At 28.9% G+C, this 20,162-nt stretch overlaps 1 protein-coding gene across 1 annotated transcript in view; it reads left to right on the top strand.

Annotated features, from left to right (window-relative positions):
• LOC142332621 (polyprenol dehydrogenase-like) overlaps positions 1-19,462 on the top strand; it is a 35,298-nt gene extending 15,836 nt beyond the window's left edge. The window contains exons 3-6 of the mRNA XM_075379162.1: positions 444-617; positions 8,757-8,970; positions 13,040-13,241; positions 19,185-19,462. Of these exons, the coding sequence (XP_075235277.1) occupies positions 444-617; positions 8,757-8,970; positions 13,040-13,241; positions 19,185-19,379 (785 nt within the window). The 3' untranslated portion in view covers positions 19,380-19,462. The remainder of the gene's footprint in view (positions 1-443; positions 618-8,756; positions 8,971-13,039; positions 13,242-19,184) is intronic.
• The last annotated feature ends 700 nt before the right edge of the window (positions 19,463-20,162 follow it).

Raw genomic sequence — 20,162 nt, 5'->3', positions numbered from 1 at the left:
CCCGTTGGCTTGGTTATATAATGTTTTTAGTTAGCACATACTTATTATTTTCATCTTTTTCCACATTTTCATCAAATGCAAAACAATTTATTTTATAATAATTTTCTTAAGCATGGCCCGTTGATATAAGTGTATAATTATAGTTGGTATATAAAAAACCGCTTACCAACAATTGAATTTGACATGTTCAAGCGCTTTCGGAAATTTGCGTAATTATAACTGTTGGTCGTCGTATATTTCAAAATTATGTCAGCATAAACGTCCTGTCAATTTGGTAATCTCAACTGTTCTTACTGATAGAATGTGTGATATTTTGTTGTTATATCTGTTTAACTTATCTTTTATTTGAACCAGGTACTTAAGATAGAATTTGTTTTGTAAAATAATGTACTGTTTAAGTGTGATATTGTAATCATGTACTATGTATATATTTTTATCTTCAGGTTGTAGAAAACCAGAAGCTGCAGAAAATGTAGTAAAGAAGATTAGAGAAAATGGTATTGGTACCGGAAGTGTGACAATATTACAAATTGATATGGCATCATTGGAATCAATTAAACGTTTTGCTAATGATGTAAAGAATAAAGCAGATAAATTGCATATATTAATTAACAATGGTAAGTGAATAGTGTTATTTTTTATTGTACTTACTTCATTTTCAAAAATTAATGATAAAGAATTTTTATATATATTGTTAAAAAAATGAAATGCATCTAACTTTTTTTTCAAATCCTGCTATAAAAGAAGTTATTTATTTTATTTTTTTTATGTAATTTGCTATATTGTTGGAATCGGTTCACAAATAATATAAATGTACTTTAGACCATTTTTAGATTCTCTTTGTTTTGTAGAAATTCATCTCCTGTCAGTGGTTTTTCAGTATGTGTGCTATTATCTTTTTCCTAGGATACCCTCCCTGAATAGATTTCCGGTGAATCATCAGGCACATGTTCTCCTAACCCACTGTAAGATCATTTATTCAGCATTAATATAAAGGAGAAATGGTAGTTAATTAAAAAATGCTGTGAAAGTCAGATTCAGAGGGCGTTTATAAAAAAGTAAGTTACTGCAGGATATCTATTGATGAAAATAATGAAAAGTTTTCTTATAAATATAGGTCTGAAAGAGCATTTTTAAGTTATTAAAGAGATTATAGTGAAATTTTACCCTGATTTCTGCTCTGATCTTAAGTCCACATTTGAAATCTTTAAAAATTTTTGTCGAGTTTAAAATTCTGTTTGCTTTAATTTCTGTCAGTCAGAATTTTTCACTAAAATTCATCCTCGTAAGTAAATCATAAAAAAATGTAATTTTGTTAAAAGTTGTGTTAAACTCCTGTTCTTATTCAAAATGAAAAAGATAACGAACAAGGAAATTGATCAAATTTTATATCATCCACTGAAAACTGAATTATAAAAATTAAATAACTCAGCTTTTTTAAATTTTAAACTCTTATTAACTTTTAATTTCAAAAATATAATATTTTTTATAAAAAAAAGTGATGACAAGGTATCTCCAGAAATATTAAACTGAAAATGAATCAGCGAGATAGAATATTTTCCTTGTATTTTACTGCTTAATTTTATTGGTTTTGATAAAACTTTAGTTATTAAGGGTAGCACAAAAGAAATTGGAAGTTTTGAACTCCCTCTGTGCACCTTCTAAACTATCATTGGTTTTGTAAAACATTTTTATGGCAAAAGTACGCTGTTGATCGTTCTAGTGCTCCATAATGACTGAGTTGCAAGGTTGCCTTTGCATAATGCAGTGCTGCCAAGTGTACAAGGCTGCCACTGTGTATTTCAAAAGTTTTTGTTTTTTTGTGTCACCTTAAACTTACATGATATGCAGTCTATGTTATGAAAAATTTTGTGACTTATTCTATATCAACTAAATTTTCTATTTAATCTTTGAAATAGAAATAGAAATTTTATTATTTTCTAATTTTTATTTATTGGGTTCTTAGCAAAATATGATTCACCCAATGATTTAAAATGTTACCATTAAAAATCACTTTGTAAAGTAAAATATGGTTATAAATAAATAAATAATCCTTTTATTGTGTAAAAAACAATACAAAATTGTATCACAATCGTCAACAATCAATAACTAGGAAAATTTGGTTAAAAGTCTACAGAAATGATTAAAATTTTAAAGCCCTTTCTATCCATTCAGTCACCCCATTCAAACATACAAAATGTATCATTCATGCACAGTTCACATATTTATGACATCAGCCTGTGTCCTTATAAAATTTTTATTAATTATCCCAGCGGCCATCCATGAACTCGTTAACAAAATAGAATGCCTTAGACACCAAAAGGCGTTTTAGTCAAGATTTAAACCAACTCAAAATGGGAATTTGTTTGAAATCTTCTGGGAGCCTAATTAATCTGACACCATCTTGTAATAAAAAATGTTCAAAACCCACTGTTCCGTGCTGCTGGGCATGCTAGTTGTCCCTTTTTCTGGTATCGTAAAGATTTACATTACGGTTCCATACTAAATTGCATTTCGAATGGCAATACACCACAACATCCAAGATGTGTATAAAGACAGGGCAAAGTCAGAAATCCCAGTTCTGAAAAGGCGTTCCTACACAACTCTGAATTTTAATCTCATGGTCACTCTAACAGCTTATAATACAAAGGCTCTGTGTAAGGTTATTGATTAAGGAACAAAGCCAGAGATGTAGAAGACTGGCAACAGGAGAAGCCAGGCAGCAGCTTACAGCAGCCTGGCAAGAACAGTGGGACACGTTGGAGAAGGGGAGGTGGACCTGGAGGCTAATGGATTGAATCGTGGCAAAGCAGAAGGCTTGGGGAGCTGAATTATTACCTTACACAGCTCCTCACTGGCCATGGTGATTTTGGAGCTTACCTGCACAGATTCCGCCTATGTGCAAACCCTAGGTGTGTTAACTGCGGGGAAGTAGATACTCCAGAGCACACCTTCTTTGACTGTGGAAAGTAAGTGTTGCTACGGAAAGACCTCAGGGTCCTCCAACTGACACTGGACAATATGCTAGAGTATATGCTTAGAGGAGATAGAGAGTGGCTTTCAGTAGCAGAACTAGCCACAGAGATTCTGTGAGTGAAGGAGCAGAATGGACAGCTGAACAGATAGTGAGAAGAAACAGGATGTATTCATGACTAGGGTGCCTTGGAGGCGAAACTCCTCGTTAATAACATGCGGACCATCCAGCAGAACACAGAAGACCAGCGAAAACCTCAAGAAGTGAAGTGAAGGATACCGGACTGGAGAACAAAGGGAGGACAGACAGCCCTCTGCAGAGCTGGTGTTCGTTCATGCTTGCATAGATGGGCAACAGTGATGATGCACAGGGACTCTGCACACTGAACTTGAAGGCACCTCCTGGGGCTGACTAATGCTTAAATACAGTTTCCAGCCTTGGGAAAGGGGCTGGTGAGGTGGAGGTTTAGTCAGTAGGGCGCAGGCTACATATGCCATAACATCTGCGGAACCTGTTAGCGAGCCTGACACTTTGTCTGTAAATGGGATTACTCCCTTAACCAGAGGAAAAAAAAGCTGTGATAATAGTTGTAAGTTTTTTATTTTTATATTTTAGTTTTTGTTTGTTATTTGTCTAACAAACAGGCACACACATGCTTATACCAATTTTCTTCATTGAATAAAAAATTATAGTGTAAACAAGTTCACAAATTGCAGCCAGATCAATTTTTTAATCTTTTATATCTCAATAGGCTTAGTTAATTTCATCAGAATATATTTTATTAATTAAAATGTTAAATCAGTCATCGCAAATAAAATAGGATGTATTCATTTGAAAATCATTTTCAATAACTTCAATTCTCTTATGCCTACCCCACAGTCTTCCTTGATCATGAGCTCTAACAATAAAATTTCCAGTTTCGCTTAATCTCTCAAGCAGAATTACAAAAACTTTTCATTGGGAAAATGGTGATTAGGAACACACTATATATGTACGGTCCACTTACACTTGATTGGAGTCTGCCAGTCCATACATAAGATATATGTTTGCCATTTCAGTGTGAGAATGAAAACTTCCATTTTCAAAATCAAAAGTAAAAAAAAACTAGTATCTAAACAATTTAATTAATAATTGATTTTTTAAAATAAATAAAAAATATATGGTAATGAAAAAAGAAACAAATTAGTAGAATAAAAATAACTGACTTATTTTGACAACTGTAATATAACAAAGCAGCTCAAATATATTACTGCTGTTGCGTAATTGAATTAAAATTATCCTATTTCAGCTTAGTAATTTTTTATTAGTGGTGGAAATGAAATCCTTCTGAAAATTAATTTGGTCGTTTATTTATCGATAGATTTTAAGAAAAAAGATGTCATTTTGTTTGTAATGAACAACTTAACATTTTAGATAACAAGTGATAAAATTTAAAAACCCATGAAGCCATTTTGAAGAAAACATATCTACTGCATCGCCCCCTGGAGGCTTATAACCGTATGACTAATCTAAAAACCTGCTCTTAGGTGATACCTATCTAATGCAAAAACCACGTTGAAATCGGTACAGTATTTTTTGAGGAAAATGTTGACAGACGTAACCTCTTGCCCCAAACACATATATCATTTCTGTTCCGTCATGGATAATAAAATGTATTTTCTTAAAAATAATTACTATAAAGTTGTAAGACAATTTTTTTTGTTAGAGAAAACTTGTGTAAGCATGGGAACCAAATATTATAATGATCCTCAATCCAATCTTGTTTGCGATATAAATTTTTCTTTAAAAATAAAAAAATAACAGATATAGTTACCATTTTACCATATCACCATTTTTTGTTCATTTTGATATGAATCAAAATGAGAAATAGAATCTGAATATGAATTGCCAGATACACTGGCACACTGTGTATGTATATATAAATTCAATTTAGAAAAATAGATTCTTTTTTTGACCATATCTTTCTTTGTACTAATTAATTCCAAAAGCATAAACAAAATTCAGCCCAATCCACCAAAGTACAGAATCAGTAAGAGCGCTTACCTTATCTTATTAATTTCCTTTTTTCTTTTCTTTTCTATATATCAGAAGTGCTTTCAAGGAAATTCCTCATCATCAGTTGATTAAAATTAAAAATTAATTACATATTAAAACATTAATAAAACGCTAAACATTAATATTATTTTATATATGACATAATATATGCAGTCAATAATTAAAAATCTTAATACTTTAAAAACATTAACTTTTTTTTTATTTAAACACGTTTGTGGCCAGCCACAAAATACAGCACTATACTAATACGATATAAACTTTACCTAATATTGACAAAATGCTGCAGTCTATGGCAGATTTGATGAGAGTATCATTATAAACTATATTTTCAGATTGGTTAAGATTGGTTATTTCTGTCTATATCTATATATAATATTTTTCTAAAATGTCCAATTTTTTATTATCATTTTCTTTTGTGATTTCAGTTACTTTTAAATTAGTTTCTAAGTCAGTAATAGAATGTTTACCCACTATTAGATGGTTGGCAACATTAGAAAAACCCATTTTATTGTTTATATAATATCTAAAATGTTCTCCAAATCTTAATTTAAATTAGTTTTAAAGTTTTGTTAGTTTATCTTATCTATTACTTTTCCCAATATAAATTTTATCACAATCATTACATATTATTTTATAAATGCCTCATAAACTATTAAAATTATTATAGTTTTTTAAGTGTCTTATTATATGGTTGTTTGGTTTATATGTTGATTTATATTTTTCATCATTATAAACATTAATTAAATTTTCAATAATATTATTAGTATTAGAGTATTTTATACATAGATATTATCAGTTCTGTTGTGAATTATTTGTAGGTTTCAACATTGTTACGCTTTTAGATTAATTTTTTTTTTTTTTTATAAATATTATCAATTAACAAGGTTTTATATCCATATTTTACTGCAATACTCTTTATAATATTTATTTCTGCATCTAATTTTTCTTTGTTCTGTGTGTAATGTATCAGTCTATTCAACATGTTTGTAAATATATTAATTTTGTGTGACCATGAATGATTTGTCTTCTGTTAATAGATATTTTACTTGCTGTATGTTTTCTATGTACTGATATTATAATATGATTCTTTTTGTTGATTTCAATATTAACATCTAAAAAACTTATTTTTCTGCACTTATCTGTTTCAAATGTAAATTTTAAATTGTCTTGATAGTAATCGAGTTTTTTCAATATTATAAGATGTTCATCATTTATAACAGTTTCAAGTACTAATTTTCGGGTCTTCATTATTAATTTTCAGTTTATTTTTTATTATACATATAATTTGATCTGTAGGGATACTAGGGTACACGTTAGTTATGTCATAACTTATAATTTTAGTACTTTGGTTTACTATTTAACTATTTAATTTTTTAACTAAATCGTACCCATTTTTTATAATAAACTTATTCAGTAAATTGATTTTTGATCTGAGTATTTTATCTATTATTTTAGTAATAAAATAACAAGGAGCAAATTTGAAATTAATTAATGGATGCGTTGGGTTATCCTATTCATGAATTTTAGGAAGACCAGTTTTGGGGCAAATGGCTTAAATTGATATAATCAAGTGTGATACCTCATATTATTATTTGGTGTGAGTAAGATACCTGCAGAATCTACTCAATTGTCGTGGTCTATGGCTGTACGATGGGGTAGGCGGGACAGACTGCAGGTGTTGCACACTTCAGATGATTCTGGCAAGGCGGAGGTTCCAAGTGAAAGTGTCAAGAATATGAAATCTATCAAGTCACAGAAAAAAATGGTTGTGGTACTGCACCTGACAACTCTGGGTTGGTATCCCAACGGCATAGTATGAAGGACAGGGCAATTTTCGCTACTAGGTTTGCACCTAATGTGACTAAAATGGATATTGTGAAAATAATTTGGTTTATTGCACAAATATTGATGAGCTTATGTTGCACTTAGGACAGGTTCATAAACTTGAGGACTGGCGCCTTTTCATAGATTCGTCCAAGTATAATTTAAAAGTGATTCTACTACACAACGGTAACAAATATCCTTCGATACCAATTGCTTATAGTATTAATTTGAAAGAGACATACGATCTGATGAAAGACATTCTTGAAAAAATAAATTATAAAAAACATAGCTGGAACATATGTGATGATTAGAAAATTGTTGCGATTTTAGTACATGTGTTTTCTTTGCGAATGGGACAGCCGAACTAGGGATAAACATGTTACCAAAAGAACAAAACACTGGAAGAAACAAAACACAACTCCAAATGGGAAGAATATTATTCATAGTTGAACCCAAAAAAGATATTTTTACCCCCTCCATATCAAGCTAGGACTAATGAAGAATTTTGTAAAAGCAATGAAGAAAGATAGTCCCAAATTTTTGTACATCAGGCAGAAATTTCCGAATGTAAGTGAAGGAAAAATTAAAGAAGGAATATTTGTTGGTCCTCAGATAAAAGAGTTGATCAATGATGATGTATTTAAGTCAATGTTAAATAATGTAGAAAGTGCAGCTTGGGCTTCATTTAAAGACATTTACAAAACTTTTCTTGGCAAACAAAAATCCGATAATTACCATGAGACTGTTAATCAATTTCTTACTTCATATAGAGTTATGAGATGTTTTTTGAAGCGTACTTTATTTAAAACTAAGGGTGATAGAAAAATTGTATTTACAGATCTGTAATATACACACAAAAAGAATTGGTATCACACTTAGAGAAACATTACAAACAATTTTTTTTTTCTATCAGTATAATCAATCATCGAGTTGGAAACAAATTTAAATGTAATAGAAATTATAAAAGCATGAGATCTTAAAAAATTAAATATTTTAGAAAAATATTATATTTACTAGTATAGACAAAAGTTTAATTTAGTTAATGTACAGACAGAATTTGATAATGACTTTTTTATATCAGCCAACCTAGATAACAGCACATTTATATAATTTAAATAAAAATTCAATATATTTTAGTACAGTACTTATGTGTGGCTAGACACATATAATACAATTTTTAATCTTTTCAACTTTTATGACCACATATTTTTTTGTTTACAATTTTAAGTTTTAATTTTAATGTGTGATTTTTAAAAAGAAAATGTTATTAACTGATGATAAGGGAAACCTTTGAAAATGTTTTATATAATAACAACAAGCATAAGGTAAGAGGCATTATTGAATTCTGAACTCTTGGTGGTAAACTTTTTATACTATTGTATTTGATATATATATTATTGAAATTAATTTAAGATTCATATTATTCCTTTGTACTGTTAAAGTTTCTTTTAAATTCTCCTAATATAAACCACCTAGAACAGAATATTGAGGTAAAACATATCTTACCTAATTTTATTATGATAGTATATTTGCGGGATTCCACACACTCAGTCATATAATGAACAATACACAATATGCACTAATAATTTTTCTGTTCATTTTTTAGTATCTTTATTTAATATACAGTTTAGTTAAATGAATTCAATCATGTTGAGGATGCGAGATTCCGCCAAGTACTATCATGAAAAATTAAGGTAAGATATGATTTATCTCAATATTCTGTACTAGGATATATATATGGAAAATTATATTTCAACTTTTCATTGCAATTCTGTGTATAACCTTTTTTTGAATTAAGCTTCTTGTTATACTTACTAGATATTTTAAACTGCTACTTTTTTCACTCTGTCTTCTTTCTGAATATTTTTCCTTTATTCTTAATTATTAGCAATTTTTTTTTCAGCTGGTATTATGTTTTCACCATACCTAGAAACAGAAGATGGTTTTGAATCTCACTGGGGTGTAAACTATATCGGACACTTTTATTTAACACATCTTCTTCTTGGAACTTTGATTGAAACTAGTAATTTATCTGACACCAATACAAGGATCATTAATGTCACATCATGTGCTCATTTTGCTGGAAATAAAATTGATTTTCATGACGTCAATATGAAGTTAGTAATTTTTATTTATTCAAGTAATTTTCCTGTATTTATCTTTTTTTTTCATAGTAATGTAAACTTTGCATGTAAATAACATCACCCACTTATTTTTGTTTTTTTGCATCCTTCAACAAATGTACCTTTTTCATGAAGATGTTTAATAAATGTGTAGATTTGTGTGTATTTCCTCTGATGTAACAAAAAAGAAATGCATTGTACATGTTTTAGAGGGTCAAGCTCCCTTAAGAAAAAAAAATAGTTTTCAATATGGAATCGTGATATTGCCCCTCTTAATAAAACAAATAACTTAGCCCAATAATTGAAATTTTATTTTTTAGTAAATTAAATTTTGATTTTATAAACGTTACGATCTTCCATTTAAAAAGTGTTATTACACATTACACATTCATGATTATCAGTAAAAAATTATTTTCTCATTACGTTATTGCTTCTCCATCATCAGAATTTATTTATCTGTATCCAATATATTGAAGAGCAGCTGTTTTACCCTGAAAAGTTTTTTAAAAGGGTAAAAAAAAATTTTTACACTTGTTGGGTTGAGTTGTACAGAGTGATTCAAAGAAACGGGAAATTAAAAAAATTAAATAACGTTGATGAAAATTTTTTTTTAGAAAATGAATTCTATTTCATGTAATTGTACAAATGTTGCCATTTTAGGATACATACATTTTAGTTTATTTTTTTAAAGATGACATCTTGCAGGTGACCTCCTCTTCTACGTAAACACTCATGAAGTCTCATTGAGTACTTACTCAATGCTCTATTAATTATTCAACTTTTATTTTTGTGGTTTCCTTGTGCAAATACTGAAGCCTAACTGCTCAGGCAACAAAATCGTCTGAAAACCTAGAATTTTTTTAGATTTAAAGATTTTTAGTAAATTTTGTTTTCTTTTATGGAGTTTAAATGTTTTTATAATTTAAATAGAAAAAGATATATCTTTAAAAAATGGCAAAATAATTTTAAGTTAAAAATTTAACTTAGATGTCTGAATTAGAAAAAAATCTGAATTCTGTAAACATGCATATACAGTTTTATGCTATTGGATGTAACATTAATTTTTTTTTTTTAACATTCATTGTATACATTAAGAACCCAAATAATGCTAATTTTCACTATGTATAATAACCGCCTGCAGTCACTATTGCAGAGATTATTTAATTCTAAAAAATACTGTCAGCTCTAAAATTTATATCTGTAGCCCAGAGGTAAAGGTCACGATCTCTATTTTTAAATTTTACAGTAGAGCAGTTTGAAGTTTTGAAATTTGCTTTTTCCAATTTCCTTTGCTCATCACCATCCTTCCATCATAACATTTTTACTAAAATATCCTTTTTTAGGTCTACTTTAATAGATGCTGTTACATATTTATTAATTTTTGTTTTATATTTAGAAAGATGAACATAGTGTCTTATATATCTATATACATTTCTTTTAATGAATTTTTACATCATGTCCAGTACTTTGTGAAAGAAAAGCTGTATATCTTATAGTATAGGCAATTTGTCATCAAAATAGGCTGTATTTGAAAATCCTTACCTACCGATTGATCTTTGGTCCATGCATCAGGGGTGATGAGGGAAGCTTAACTCCAGATTTTTAACATCCCCCTTCCCGTAGATTTTTGAAAAACTCAAAAAGTTTTTAAAATGCGATTTTCTCTGAATCTATGCATTTTAGAGAAAAGTTTTTCAAACAAAAAATGTAGAGGACATTCTCCTCTACAATTACTGTCTTTGAAGTTATGCCGTATAATTTGAAATTGAAATACTAGGTGGCACTGAAGTTGTAAAAAAGTGTTTTTTTGGTTTTTTCACCGGAAAAAATTGTTTTTTGTCTGTATTGCATTTGTAAAAGTTGTTAATCTCAAAAAAACAGACAACTTTTATTCAAACAATTTTCTTGTATGACTTAGCATTCCGGAGTTATAGCAGTACAATGGCAACACAGGGGTCCTATTGTTACTGTAGCCGGGGAGATCGGCATTGTTCAGCGACTAGACCGGTTTCAAATACGTTTCCAATTCACAACATTTTCACACTTTCACAAGCTACAGCTCCAAAACGGTAAATCATACAAGAAAATTTGTTCTGGCCATAGCAATTGTCTGACCCTAATACTATTTCTTCGGTTTCTGATTTGGTAATGTTTTGTTCAGCCCATTTTAGAATGCAAGAAGCTATTTCATTCAACTACATCCTGCGTTAGTTTCATCCCACATCACACAGAATGAAGTCTGTCATTGGAATCGTAAATTTTGAAATTAAATATCTACAATTTCCTGCAGTAGAAATCAGTTGTCAACACTTTTACTGTTTGGCTGTTCTTTGTATCATACTGTTTCTGTGTTCCTTAAGATTCAATTCATAACTGCTTTGAATATATTTTTTACCATCTGAAGTTAATTCACTCTTTAATTTTAATAAATATGAATAACAGGTATCTGTTTATGCTGTTTAAGTGACGTCAAATTTTTTATTGAATATATCTATATAAAGCTACCTTTTCTTTACCTACTTTATTTGCAGTACAGAATTCTTGAAACAATGAATACAATTTTCCTAAATTTAAATCGAGACTTAAAAACTGTTTCCTAGTTCTCAAGCGTGAATAGTAGCTCACATTGGGATAACATTTATCTGTCGAATAATATTTTGAATTATTTCTTCGGATGTTTTCATGACAGGTGTATGCCATCCTCTTTTGTCTGTTTCTACAATCCCTCCAGGTACTTGTTTTTTAATTGCATTAACTACAACTCTATTAGATATAGTAGTGTGTTTAAAAAAATCACTTTACACACCCTTATTTTTACATCATTTATGTTTAAATTATAATGAAAAGAATTTTCTTTTGGTTTTGTACCATCTGTAACTCTACATCTTTCTTTTGGTCTTACTTCAATGCAGTGCACAATGAACTGTCTTTTATATCATGACATAAGCTTTAAAAATTTCATTCCATTGCAATTCAGTAACTTTTTGGTAACACTTGAATGTTATACATACACGGAGGCTTAATTTAGTAATAAGGTATTTTAGTAGAAAAAGTTATGATGGATGATGATGATGAGCAAAAGAAATTAGAAAAAGCGAATTGCTAAACTTCAATCTGCTCTACTATGAAATTGTAAAAATGATGATGGTGTCCTTTACCTCCAAGCTACAGAATTTTTGTAAGAGGTGTATAATGGTATCTGTACTTGGTATTGTTTACCACAATAAAATTTGTACTTGTCTTTAAAAGTAGCCATCTCGTTAATTATTCACAACTGGAGGTAGTGGTGTATACCATTGGAAAGAGTGCAAAAAATACTGTATGATTCACTCATAAACCCATTTTCGATAAAAATTGAGATCAGGTTACAATATATTGGAACTTAGAGTTCATGATTATATGAATCGTGCTACATGAACACTGAGCTCAAAAATCCACAATTATAGTACATGAAATCTTATGGTCCATAGAACTGAAATTAATTACATCGCCTTTCATTAATCTGCCTAGATCATACCTCAGAGAATTTATTTGACAGACTTACTGATAATTTAAAGAGGGAGGAGAAGTTTTTAAGTTAAAATAAAAGGAAGAGTTACATTACAAATGCTTCTATTATGTAAAAGGTTTTTGAATCACAATGCAAATGCATTTTGTGTGTGTGTGTTTATATCAGTATAGATAGAATTATTTTATGATATTAAGTTAATTTCATTTATTGCAATTGCAAGTTATTGAAATAATTAAGTTTGTAATATTGAATATGGAATATTTCATACTGAAAATAAATTGAAAACTAACTGAATTGACAAAATTAACTGGTAAAAATGTTTGCAATAAAAGAGCTGAATCACAAGAAATACATTAATTGGATATTAGTCGTATGTACAATTAATTATGACCTGAAATTTTGATTTGTTCATAATTGTTGTGAATTGATTTTTTTTTCATATTATTATTATTGTTATTCTTACATTGTTAGTTGTGTAATCTTAACAATTACATGCTTAAAAGTATACATTTGTGTATTTACTGTAGTAATTTTCTTTTTAATTTTCAATAGAAATAACTACATTCCAAGTGCTGCTTATGCTCAATCTAAATTGGCACAGCTTATGTTCACTAAAATATTAGATCATCGGTTGAAAAATGAAGGAAAAAATGTTAGAGTGTTGGCTGTTCATCCCGGTATAGTCGATACTGACATATTTAATGGAACATTCTTGAAGACTCTATTTCCATGGGTGATTAAATTACTTTTTAAGGTAACTTATGTTATATGTATTTCTTAAACTTCTTTCTTACAGTATATAAAACCAATTTATTTTGTGTACTTATACCTAACATCACTCTAAATCTAAATGGTAAATTTTAATGTGAAACTGATGCGGTCATCATCTTTGTAAGATTTAAGAGTACATTAATTAAATAAGTTGTGAGTCGACTGCTTTGTAAATGGATTTGTCACTTTAACAAATATTCACCCTCTTATTTGGAATGTATTGATTTGTCAATTTATATGTTTGATATACTTTTAAAGAAATATTATCTGTTTTTTACACATGCTATAAGTAGTATTATTTAAATTTTGTTAGTTACATAATCATAAACAAAGACTCAGGATAAAGTGGTGAATTTGTGTCTTTTTGTACATTTAGTTTGTTTTTTTTATACTTTATTTCTTCTTTTTGTTAAAACATAACATGTTTTTTGTTTTGAAATTGATAAGCATTACTTTGTTATAAGAATTTAGTACAGATAATTTTCATTACTTCTTATGTTTTACCATTCCTTTGTACTACAATGATATTTTAAATATAAATAGATTTGTTGCTAAAAAAAAAAAAAAAAACAGATTTCATGTATTTTTCTGATTATTTAGTATAAAATAAAAATTAAATAAATATTTATTTATAGTTAATCTAAATTAAATCTCTATTATTTCTTCTTCAAAATTTACTTTTACAGAAATATTTACATATTTTGTAAAGTTTGCCTAGGGTATATGACAATTAAGTTTTACATAGTGGGTCCTACACAAGATGGTAAAATGGTTTTCCCTATCCTTAATCTTTTCCCAGTTATTGATTCTGTTAGAACAGGAGTGATGACCCTATCAGGTTCTCTGTGTAGGATGCCCCTGAAGGATGTATACCTAGAGAAGACCCAATGCATCCTCCATCAAGAAGAGTCAGGGTTTAATTTTCCTGTTCAATAACTGGCACAAGTGTAGCAGATAAAATGACTATAGGATAAATCTGGGTCTTCAGATCCCCTAATAATCAATAAGGTACAATATTTTTCAATGTCAACCGTTGTTCAAACTCATCCTTTTGATATGTACAAACCTATTTGTACCTTATATGTTGTCACTAAAAAATGGAAACTTGCTGATGTAACCATTCTCATACTTAAATTTTCTCAGTTTACTTTCACACCTTGAATTAGCAATTGATCTCAGGACAGTCATGGATTACCTTTGTTTCAGCCTAATTAATTTTTCCTCAAAGTATTCATTGTCTTAAACCGAACAAGATGAGTGAGGAATGGGTCCATATAGTTTATATCTTTCTCTATCAGTTGCTGAAGGATCTTCCTGCTGCATGATTTTTTTGGTACACTGAATGAAATATAAAAATATATTTAAAAAATGAAAATAAATAAACTAAAATATATTGTGAATTATAAATTTTTTGACTCAAATCTTTTTTAAAAATTCCTGTCTTGAAACATTCAACCGAATGCACATTTAATAGTTTTGTATAAATTATATAGATCCATGTTAACAGTTTTGTTTTTAACAGATTTCAATAACTGGAAGTTCTCAGTTTGACCTGTATTGTCCTAGTCTTAATGTTCAACAAGTGGATGCTACACCCTACACCTTTTTTTTTGTGATAAATGAATTTTGAAATATATAAAATCCACAACTTCTGTACCCTTAACTTCTAATGAAGTTTAGGCTGGATGCTTAACATTGCTCATGGATGTTGGCAATTTTTTTTCTATCTTAAGTTGAAGATTTTTTAAATGAAAAAGTATTTTTTATGTAGGCAATTCAATCACATTTTTCATATTTTTGCTGAAACCACTGCTTAGTATTGAATTACTAAGCTTAGTCTGATGGCAGTCTGATATTTGATGCAAAAATGTAGTTTAAAAGAAAAACTTTTGTTTACAAAAAAAAACTCAACTAAGCAAATTTTGCTGAAGAAAGTAGGATCTATCTGGGGTAGTCCATTTTAATTCAACAATTGATCAGTGCATCACTATTTTTGATTTTGATGATATTTGGTATATGATAACTCCCACCTTGTAGTGTACAAAAAATATTTTTTTATATTTAAAAAAAAAAAATTTCTTGAGTAATGACTATTTTCTAACTCTCCAACAGGTAAAACAGCCATTTTCATCACTTTTTCCATGAGCTGTAGCATTTTTATTTTACATTGTACAGGAGGTCAAAAGAGTAAAGATGGAACTTCATCTTGGTGCATTCACAATTCATTTTGTTACATAATCAAATCTTGTAATGTTTACTGAAGTTATATTTACAAATTATTCTTTTTTAAAGTTTTGGGCCCAAAATAAATAATGAAGGGCTTAGGGTAATAGACATGTTTTTTACCTTTTAACTCTTGGGTACTACTAGTACTTATAAAAAATATAATTGACTGTTACCGAATATCCTTCATTAAAAAAAATGGCCACCAAATCATAAGATTTTGAAAATTTCTCATTTTTGTTGCCCAAAAACCACATGTAGGACAGCTGGCAAAAATCTGAAATGTTTACAGTAGTAAAAGTAAGTGCTTTTTATGTACTTTAAAACCATATAAAATTTTTTTTATTACTCAAAGGGGTTGATGAGTAACGAAGCCAACAAAACTGCTAAAAACACCGTTCCTTCTAACCATAAACAACGTATCCAAAAATACTGATGTTATGGATTTTTTCAGATTATAAAAATTACAACTCATTAGAATGAATAAATTGATAATTAATAAACAGTCAATTACAGAATGATAAATAATAATTACAAAATGATAACAATTCAAATACATTAATAAATTATTAATCAAACATCACTTTCACCCTTATTTTACTCCTGCTAATGGAAGTTATGAATAAATCTTGCACTTTTTGATAACAAAATATAACTTAGTGCTTCTGCCATTTTTTTATTGAGTAGAACTGATAAATCCTCATTCATCTTTGGTGTAATGTTGTGTTCTCTTCCAGTAGTTGATATAAAAATCTCTGAGAGCATGAGAATCTTTAAAATATTTTCTAGTTGAACCCATGTTTGATTATCCCTCAATGCTTGAATGAAGTACCAAACCCTGCAGATGGAAAAAGTGTATTCGATATTCCTCTTCATTTTCATCTATTTTGGCTTCAATGACTTCACCTAACCACCACTTGTCATTATATCCGCAGCAGACATCATTTTTATATTTTGGCTTTGGTAAACCTATAAACCAATCAGAAACACTAATGTCCTTGTGTACTGATACTAAGGTAAATGTTTCTGATTCAGAGGTCGCCCAGACTTTCAGAATACATTTCTGACTTGTTGAATAATATCTGTGAAAGGTTATTGTTTCTGGGACTGTTGTGATTATCTGATAACAGGAACTGAGGTATTCTTCAGTCTCTTAAACATCTTTATTAAAGCAGAAAATAAATGTTATATTTTTAATATTGTCTTTGCAATAATTGTACATTTCAGAAGGTGTAACAATTTGATTGTTGACTATACTTTGAAGGCTTGCTTTAGTCACAATCCTTTTACAGTTTCACCAATACAATTACATGATCCTTTACCATAGTATGAGGCTAAAAATGCTGTTCAGCTGCGACTTCAAAATCTTCTAGATGGTTGCTCAAATGTATGAAATTTTTTTGTTTTTATACTGGATTGAGGGACCATCAGAAAATTGTTTTAACTTGTGATAACAGTGTTTTTATTTTATTTATAACGTGTTTTTGGAAGCAGAAGAATGATGTAGTATTGTGCTTTAAGTACTTACTAATCACACAATAGCTTTGACTTTGTAATTTTCCGTCTTTTTTAAAATATATGAGAAATGGATGTACTGTGGCATAAGTTTTTGACCAGTGATACGATCATCCTGTATTGCAAAAGGAAAATTTTGAGTTCACCCTCCAACGAGTTTTCCTTTTGTAATGTTGAGGAAATTAGCTAGTTTCTTTGCAACAAAATGAAGTCTTTTTAGATTATTTAAATTTTCAGTAAGTTTATCTAATTACTCTTGAAATGGAAGAATTTGAGTAGTTGGTCCACAACGGTCAACAGAAAGGAGAATATTATAAACAAATTTAATTTTTAGAGCAGATAACATTAGTTTTACATTTTGGTGGATGACACACACACAAACAGAGCGAGTACCTGACCCACCAACCAGAACACAAAATTTGAAGGTTTTGAAGTTTTACTTTGAAGGCTTTTAAGTTACATAAGATAAGCCTTTTTTGAATATTAATTTTCTTCCCGTCAGTTTGTCTTACAGAGACACAATCCTTCTTGTCTGTCATTATTTGGCTGTGCTCATCATTCTGGTAAAAATCTTGAACACATTTAATAAAATTTTCATCAGTTTTGTGACTGGGTTTCTTTTTGCTGATTTGTGGCAAAATTCCACTTATTTTAACTAATTGTTTGAATTGACAGGCTAAATACTGACTAACACTAAACTCATTTTGAATTTTTTGAATGCTCTAGCTGCTTGGTAATAAACTTAAAATATTAATTTTTTCTTGGGTTGATGTAACTGTTTTCATTTTATCCTTTATTTTAATGATTAATTCTTCACATTCCCTACCTAAATCAGCATAACTTCGTGGTACTAAACTGGTTTCTTCTGTGAATTATTTAAATCAAAGGAATTGTTTAATTTACTGGTAACTGACTCACCTATTTTTATTTTCCTTTGCACTGCTTGATAATCTTTTAACCTTAACAAGGCAAATCCTAACTGCTGCACAAGCTTTATTCACCGACTCGACTAATGAGGCTCAAATATATCTGACATTCCAGTTTGCTTTCTGTAGTTTCTTATTGTGGTTTTTGTATTTTGTTTAAATTTGGATTGCTTGTTGAAAGTGTCAAAGATATTTCTTGAAGAGATTTGTTAACCAGTTTAGTGGATCAGAGCAACTTTTCCCATTAATATGAAAATATTTATCTAAATAGCTGGTTTTCTGAAAAGTACAGACATTTGTTTTTTCAGTACAAACATTACTTAAAGATATCAATATTATTTGTTGTTCAGTAGATTCTAAAATATCGTGCAACACTGAAGATCTATTGTAAGTTTCAGTGTGAATGCCAATTGAACACTCCAAAATCCGTTTTTATAAAATGCAAGCTTTCTTACAATAACAATACAGTTTTATCCCAGTCTCTCCACTGCTAAAGTAATAAAATTACTTGTTACCTAACCGCAGTAACAATATAACACATCACACTGAAATCAAAACAGTAACTGAGCCTTCTACAGTGTTTACATTCAGGATTACGCAAACATTCATGTCCATGCATGTCTATTCATTCTCATGTTTAAACATGAGTTTGTGTATATGAGTGATACTATAAGTAACAAACTATCTAGAATATTAGCTATCTCATTGTAGACATATAAAAATATTTTGTATTGTAGGCCTACATTATTATCTAAAAAAATACATGCTGTGAATTTTTTGGATACATTGTTCATGATTAGAACGAACAGTGTTTTTAAGCTGTTTTGATGGCTTCATTACTTGTCAACCCCTTGGAGTAATGAAACAAATTTTATATGATTTTAAAGTACATAAAAAGTACTTACTGCTGTAAACATTTCAGATTTTTGCCACCTGTCCCACATGTAGTTTTTGGACCCCAAAAATGAAACATTTTCAAAATTTAGCAGCCATTTTTTTTAATGAAGAACACTCAGTAACAGTCAATTTTTTTTATAAGTACTAGTAGTACCTAAGAGTTAAAAGGTAAAAAAAAGGCCTGTTATCCTAAATATTTTTGACCACTACAAGGTGGGTAGTTATATACCAAATATCATCCAAATCAACAATAGTGATGCAATAAAACTTTTGAAAATTTGTTGATTTAAAATGGAATACCCCATCTATTAATACTGTCATTGTTTTAAGGTTGCTTTAAAATTTTATGGTATACTCTTTTACAGACTGCTGACCAGGGTGCAACATCAATATTATATACATCAGTATCTCCAATACTGAATAATAAAGGTGGCATATATATAAGCAACTGTTGCGAATCACCAGTAAGCAAGATTGCTGATGATCCTTTACAACAAGAACAATTGTTTAAACATTCTTTATCTAGTCTAGATATCATAGATTTTGGAAAAATTAACTAATACGGGTTTAAACACTCTTTTATCTAGTCTAGATAAAAAAATAATTAATACGGGTTTAAACACTCTTTTATCTAGTCTAGATATTATAGATTTTGTAATAATTAATTAATACAGAATTAATATAATATATTGTTAATAAATTAGACTGTACTTTATTCATTGCATTTATTTTCTTATTGTTTTTATTTTAATTATTTTAACAAAAAAAATAAATAAAATTATATATTTGTTTATGAAAAATTCAATAATTAAAGTATTTATAAATATTGATTTCTAAATAAATCTATTATTAATATTTATATATTCTTATTATTTTGGATTTACAGTTACCCATCGCTGGATTTTGCCATATTTAGAAAAAAACAATACATTATCTTGTTCCAAGTTAAGATCTCATTCATAATGAATGACAATAAAATATTTACAGCATAAATTATGAGATATGAGTCAAAATTTCTGATATATTATTTTCAGACATTGCAAATTTTATTTTTATGAAATATCATAAACTTAATAAAGTTTTGTGATACACTTTAGCAGATTAAATATAATTATTTTATTAACAAATTTTTTATTACTGCATTTATTTAGTAACTATTTTAGTTGAATGAGTGATATAATGTTTTAGAACTGTTTTTAATTACTTTTTTATAAAAAAAGAACATTCTTCTGAAACAAAATCCTTTTGAAAGCCAATAATAAAGATAACTTGAAATAAAAATAATTTTAAGATCCAAATGGCTTAAAAGCTTACTTTTATTAAACGTAAATCAGTTCACTTCT

This window comes from Lycorma delicatula, chromosome 11 (assembly GCF_047948215.1).
Source record: "Lycorma delicatula isolate Av1 chromosome 11, ASM4794821v1, whole genome shotgun sequence".
In the NCBI taxonomy this organism is placed as follows: Eukaryota; Metazoa; Arthropoda; class Insecta; order Hemiptera; family Fulgoridae; genus Lycorma; species Lycorma delicatula.
The sequence above is the reverse complement of the archived record's forward strand: the minus strand, read 5'-3'. Positions and strand labels throughout refer to the sequence as shown.